The sequence below is a fragment of the Kogia breviceps genome, chromosome 18 (genome assembly GCF_026419965.1).
Source record: "Kogia breviceps isolate mKogBre1 chromosome 18, mKogBre1 haplotype 1, whole genome shotgun sequence".
NCBI classification, from domain to species: domain Eukaryota; kingdom Metazoa; phylum Chordata; class Mammalia; order Artiodactyla; family Physeteridae; genus Kogia; species Kogia breviceps.
Genome location: NC_081327.1, coordinates 15076058 through 15082545, shown reverse-complemented (window position 1 = coordinate 15082545; position 6488 = coordinate 15076058). Strand labels below are relative to the sequence as shown.

Genomic DNA, 6488 nt, shown 5'->3' with positions numbered 1-6488 from the left:
GCAAAGGGTGTGCGTTCTGACCATGCTAGGAGATCTCCAAATGTTTGCTATTATTGTCATTATTCTCTGCTTCTGCTTCCCAATGGACCCTCTTTAGTTCTCCATGAACATTTCCCCTTTCTGCAGGAATCTTTGCATCTCTGGGCACCACATGGAGCCTTAGGTGTTTTGGCAATGGTGTCTGGGATGTGAGGGGTGAACGCTTCTCTCTCCTCGGGGGCAGAAGTTCTGGAAGTTTCAGATCTGCCTTGTTGTTGCTTCACAATGGAATAGCAGGGCCATGAATTTTACAAGGCATTAATATTTTACGTCTGACACTTGCACCCTGCTCAATAGTGTATAACATTTTGGGGAACAGCTGGGACTGGTGATACCCACAGGTCAGCTGGGCCAGGCCTGGTGCCTTGTCCCAGCAGAGGGGCCTATCTCCCCTTTCTGGGGTGGCCGAGGGAGTTCTCTCCACTGCAAGAGCCAGGAAGGGTGATGCGTGTCTGCTGCCCGGGCCACCACTGTGGTGGCGCCTCTAACTTGGGGAGCTATGGTGAGAACTGGAGGCCCTAGGCACCACTGAGGCAAGGTGGGAGCAAGGGACGGGCGAGGAAATGCAGCAGCCCAGTGCAGATCTGGGGGGTGTGAGGGTGACCCACTCCCATCCGCCATCCCCGCCTTCGTCCTTGAGAGAGCAGTGAGTGACGTGGCTGCAATTTACACACCCAGAGCCTCGTCCCCGAAATGGCCTCATTGCACCCCTCCCTTCCTCCCGGTGAGGAGCACGAGGCTTGAGCCAGGCAACCTGGGTTTGAACTGGCGCCCCGCCCACCATCCAATGACTAGACAGCTAGTCTAGCCTCAGTTTCCTCATCTGTGGCATGGGGATTGCGAATGAGTTAACAGAGCAGGACCCGGACCAGGGAGAGGTCAGTCACCCTTGGCTGTGGCCCCGGGTCAGTTTTGGTCCACACACGTTCAGAGTGGGAGGTGTGGGTGGGCCCAGGGCGGGAGCTACGGGAGGACAGGTGGGGCGATGAAGGCACAGGGGGCCAGGTCTCCTGGGCCCCGAGGGCTCGCTTTATTTCACCAGCAACACCTGGTTTCTCTTCCTGCCCTGGGAAGGGTGGAAGAGTTTGAACAGCACCCCAAGCAGGCCCAGAACTGTGCCCACTAGCAGCATCAGCCTCAGCCTCTTGAGGACGGAGTCAGCCTTTCCTTTCTGGGCCTCCTCTACCTCCGGCTGTTGTCCAAAGTCTTCTGTGCTCAGAGACGCCAGTATATCCAGATCGGACATGGGGTTGAATTGAGCCGAGAGCTCCTGCTTCACGAAGCACTTATAAGTGGCTGGCTGGAAGGCCTGCAGCCGGCTGCCGCCGTTGGAGGCGTCCAGGACGGCGCTGACAGCCTGGCCCGAGAGCTGGTCCTTCCAGGTAAGGGGGATGTTGTCGGCTTCCCAGATGATGGGCCTGCAAAGGAGGACAAGGTCAGCTGCAGCACCCCAGAGAGGAAGGGGGGACCGATGTCTGAAAAGAGGTGGAGACGGCAGCACCCTTCTCCTTTCTCCCTGGGAACAGCGAACAGAGCACCCCCTCCGAGGAGAGAGACCCAGCAGTGAGTAAGGGGAGGATGGGGGCTGGAAGGCTGGGAGGTCTCAGAGCCCTGCCCCTTACTGCCCTGACCACTGGCCAAATGCCTCTATAGCTCTTTGAGCCTCCATTTGAAGGCTCAAAGAAACCTGGGGGTGTCATGACTGCCACAACTTCAGAGAGTTATTTGGAGGAATTAGCAAGGACACTCCCTATTTGATGCGTGCCCCCTTTTACCTGCCTGGCCCCATTTCCTCTGCTCTCCCTCATTCACTCTGCCCCAGCCACACTTCCTAGAGGTTCCTCTGACATGCTGGACACAGTCCTGCCTCAGGGCCTTTGCCCTGGCCGTTCCCTGGGCCTGAAACGCTCTCCCTCAGTGCACAGGGCTCTCTCACCTTCTGTCAGTCTTGTTGGCTGATGGCACCTTCTCAGAGACACTTTCCCTGACCTCCTTATTTAAAACTTTCACCTCCCTCACTCCCATTCCCCCTCCTTTATCACCATCTAAAATACTGTGTGTTTCCTTCCAACTTTGTTCCGGTTGCTGGCAGCATTTAGTTCCTTGCGGTTGTAGGGTTGTAGGATACAGGTCTCCGTTTCCTTGCTGGTTGTCAGTTGAGGATGCTGTCAACCCCTCCAGACCACCAGCAGCCGTTCTTTTGAGTTGCATTTCATTCGCTAAATTTTATTGAGTTTTTCCACCAATGTTCATAAGTGAAATTGGTTTATAATTTTCTTGTGGCAATTATAAAGAAGTTTATACTTAACATATTTTTAGTACAGATACTTATATGATGGTGATAAATGATTATTACAATAAAGTATTTTTTTCTACCAAAAATAAAATAAAATATAATATAATAACTGTGTTTCATTACAGAGTCATGTAATTGGTTTATCACTCCATGAGAGCAGGCATCTTTTTTTTTTTAACATCTTTTTTTGGAGTATAATTATTTTACAATGGTGTGTTAGTTTCTGCGAGCAGGTATCTTTTTCAGTTTTGTTCTTCATTGCATCTCTGGTACCTAGAACAGTGCTTGGCTTGTAAATGCTCAGGGAAAAAATGTGATAAGCGAATACATGAATCAGGCATATAACACACCCATTGTAGCTGGGAAACAGAGGGGACTGTCAACAGACAATACTGACAAGGCCAGTGATCATAAAAGCAATAGTAACACCTATTAGAGTGTGGAACCCCGTGTCAGACACTGTCGTAAGTGTCTTTACAGGCATTTTCCCCCTTAGAGATCACAATGACCCCAAGAGGCCAGGGCCAGCAAGTCCTCTGTACTCCCCAAACTCATGTCCTAACCAGAACCTCAGGAGGTGGCCTTATTTGGTAATAGGGTTGTTGCAGGTGTAATTAGTTCAGATGAGGCCACATTGGAGTCAGGTGGGCCCTAAATCCAATATGATCTGTATCCATATAAGAAAAGGAGAAGAGACACAGAGACACAGGCGCACGGGGAGAACGCCAGGTGGTGACAGAGGCAGAGGCTGGAGGGATGCAGTTACAAATCAAGGCAGACCAAGAATTGCCGGCCACCACCAGAAACTAGGAAGAGGCAAGGAAGGAGTCTACCCAGCATCTCAGAGGGTACAGGGCCCTGTGGACACTTTGATCAGACTTCTAGGCTGCAGAACCGTAAGAGAAGAAATTTCTGTTGGTTTAAGCTGCCTGGTTTGTGGTACTTTGTTACGGCGGCCGTAGGAAACGAATACAACCCTTATTCTACAGATAGGGAAGCTGAGGCCCAGAGAGAAGCCATAGGCTCAAAGTCACACAGCAGGAAAGTGCCAGGGCTAGGACTGGAACCCAGGCCTGGCTGAACCCAGAGCCCGAGACAGAAACCTCACGTGAAATTCTACTCCCCTCGGCTCCCTAGAGACCTGGCAATTCTTTTTTTCTTTTTTTTTTTTTTTGTTTTGTTTTTTGTGGTACGCGGGCCTCTCACTGTCGTGGCCTCTCCCGCTGTGGGGCACAGGCTCCGGACGCGCAGGCCCAGCGGCCATGGCTCACGGGCCCAGCCGCTCCGCGGCACGTGGGATCCTCCCGTACCGGGGCACGAACCCGTATCCCCTGCATCGGAAGGCGGACTCCCAACCACTGCGCCACCAGGGAAGCCCGAGACCTGGCAATTCTTGAAGCCTCACTGACCTCTCTTCTTAAGTTCCCTGTGATGGGCACTTGGGTGCTCCTTATCTGGCAAAGACACGGAGTAGGTGTCCCGGTCTAGTTGGGAGGAGGGGTCACATGCACATTCCTGCATTTCTGAATTGCGGGGGGGTTTTTTTTTTTTTAAGGAAGCAGGTGTTACTTTTATACTTTGAGGAGGAGGAAGAAAGGAGAAAGGGAGACAAAAAGATATATAAAGAAAAAGAGAAGAATAGAAGTGACAGCGGGAATGAGCAAGGGAAAGAAAACCAGATGGACGCGGGGAGGCCAGATTCCGCAGAGCCTGTGGCTGCAGAGGCCCCAAGAGGTTGCTCCGGCTCCCTGCTTGCAAGGAAGAGGCCGCCCACGGCAAGAGGGGAAGGAGGGTAAGAGGGTCCCCATGGCCGCGTATGCGAGCTGTGGGGTCTGCGCTGCCACCTCCCACCACGGATTCCCCCAGGCAAGGACTGCACCCTTCTGAGCTGCAGTTTCCCCATCTATAAACGGGCCTCCTTGGAGTTTATTAGGAGAGTTTGCCCAGGAACCAGCCCATGGGGAAGGCGCAGCACTGAGTGGCTGTAGTTCTTATTACTGGGGTAGAGGCACGTGGGCTGGGGAAAATGAGAGGCCGGGGAGATTTCCCAGGGGCTCCAGGCAGGAAGACAAGAACATGAATGGGAGCGCCGGGGGCACAGGTCTTGATGGGCCTCCCTGGGGCACCGTCCTCTCCTCCCGGGCTTGCTGACCTTCCCAGATGAGTCTGAGGCCTCAGAGTCTCACAGCTTCCCGGGCTACCCCCAGCACAGCCCCATCATTTGCCTGGGCTTCTCCCATCCCAGTCCTGACCACCCTGGGCCGTCTCCCCCCACTGGGCTGGGGGCTTCCTAAGGGCCAGGCCGGCAGCTGTCTGATGACTGCCGTGTCCATAGCACCACCCAGCACAGGGCTGGACACGGAGTCAGCTGAGCACCCCCTCTGTGTTAGCTGTCCTTGTTCTACCTGGGTGTGACTCAGTGGGCACCAGGAGATTCTTGCCAAAGGAACATCTAAAGAAGCCAGTGGGGCTTCCCTGGCGGCGCAGTGGTTGAGAGTCCGCCTGCCGATGCAGGGGACACGGGTTCGTGCCCCGGTCCGGGAAGATCCCACATGCCGCGGAGCGGCTGGGCCCGTGAGCCATGGCCGCTGAGCCTGCGCGTCCGGAGCCCGTGCTCCAAAACGGGAGAGGCCCGCGTACCGCAAAAAAATAAAAAAAAAAAAAAGAAGCCAGTGGAGAGAGCCTGCGGGGCTGACCCACGTCGAACCCCTCCCTCTCTGCACAGATTAACCCACAAAGGCTCCCAGATGGGGAGAGCCTGGCAAGGGGCCAGGGGCAGGGCTGGAACTCGCTTCCATCACCTGTAGATGGATCCTAAGGGGCAGGTGAGCCATGCAGATCCCAACTTCTCACTGAGCTTGAAGTTGTCAAAAGTGACGTATTCCACATTTGATGACGTGCACTGGACGTGGCAGGCTTCCACCTGCATCTCAGGCCGCATGCGGCTGGACCACAGAGTCACATCTCCCAGATAGAGCCAGCAGGGCATGGGCGTTTCCAGGGGCTCCTGGATGTAGCAGTACCCCAGGCGTTTGCGCTCACCTGGCTCCCCACAGCGGTTACAGTCCTGCCAGGGCTCCCAGTGGGTGAAGATGAGCTCCTTGCCACCCAGACTCAGGGTCTCATTCTGCAGGGGCTCTTGGCCCAGGTCTTTGTGTGTGATATGTATGGTTTCAATATCCTGGAAGTCAATTTCGTACTGTACCACTTTCTTGCCATCCTTGTCCTGGCAGTTGTAGAAGCCTGTCTGCAAATGCAATGGATTTCTAATGAGAAGGCTGCCATCGGGCATTGTTTCCATGTTGGAGTTAGTGAAGGGGTTGTTGGTCCAGGTGGTCTTGACTGGCAGGAAGAATTGCCACTGTGCCCCAGAGGCATTGCAGTGCAGGAAGATATCATTGTTTGAGAGTAGGGCCAGTTGGCAATGCCGGTTAGGACAGCTGATGGAAAAGTGTGACCTCAGCACCGGGACAGCATAGCTGAGCAGCAGCCACAGGGTGGTCAGCATGGTGGACTGGGACTGTGGCAGTGGGCTGGGCACCACCCTGGACTTTGTGAGGTCATCCATGAAACTCAAGTCTCAGCCCCTGGGCAGCAGGATGAACTGTAGTCCGCCCCCATGGGATGTGAGGTCACAATTCCCACATTTGTTCTGTGACAAGTTAACAATCTTATTTCATTTCTGTGATAAGCCTCCCACTCTGCTTGGTCAGCAGGACACTAAATTTGTCTATTCAGGGTTTTCTGTACCATCACCCTACTTTGGTGTTAAAGTGTCACATGTGAACATTCAACACATTTTTTCTGAACACCTACTATGTTCTGAGCACACTTCTTAGTACTAGGGATGGAGAGGTGAATAAATCCTCTCTGATTCCCTTCTGACATCCTACCCTTCCCCACCCAACTGCTCCATCCATGCTTGCCTCCCTGCAGTCCCCTGAACATATCAGGCAAGTAAAGAGCTCCTGCCTCAGGACCTTTGCACATGCTGGTCCTCCCACAGATATCTGCATGACTTGATTCACTTTAAACAAACAAATATTTTTCTCAGTTGCCTACTTCCCAAACCCTTTCCTAAACTTCTTCTCAGTTCTCAAATTAAAAATAATTATGGGACTTCTCTGGTGGCACAGTGGACGAGACTCCATGC

At 53.4% G+C, this 6488-nt stretch overlaps 1 protein-coding gene across 1 annotated transcript; it reads right to left on the bottom strand.

Annotated features, from left to right (window-relative positions):
- Positions 1-1045: 1045 nt before the first annotated feature.
- Positions 1046-5918, bottom strand: LOC131744683 (protein FAM187B-like). Its single transcript, XM_059044403.2, has 2 exons — positions 5137-5918; positions 1046-1457 (listed from the first exon to the last, which is right to left on the bottom strand). Exons 1-2 carry the CDS (start codon positions 5901-5903, stop codon positions 1070-1072), a joined length of 1155 nt encoding a protein of 384 aa, XP_058900386.2. The 5' UTR covers positions 5904-5918; the 3' UTR covers positions 1046-1069.
- Positions 5919-6488: the final 570 nt, after the last annotated feature.

Bases quoted from the DNA above. Each gene is read 5' to 3' on its own strand.
- LOC131744683 (XM_059044403.2), bottom strand. From the start codon at position 5,903: ATGGATGACCTCACAAAGTCCAGGGTGGTGCCCAGCCCACTGCCACAG. The intron at 1,458-5,136 runs GTGATGGAAGCG...CCTCCTTTGCAG, and splicing joins CCCTTAGGATCCATCTACAG to GCCCATCATCTGGGAAGCCG.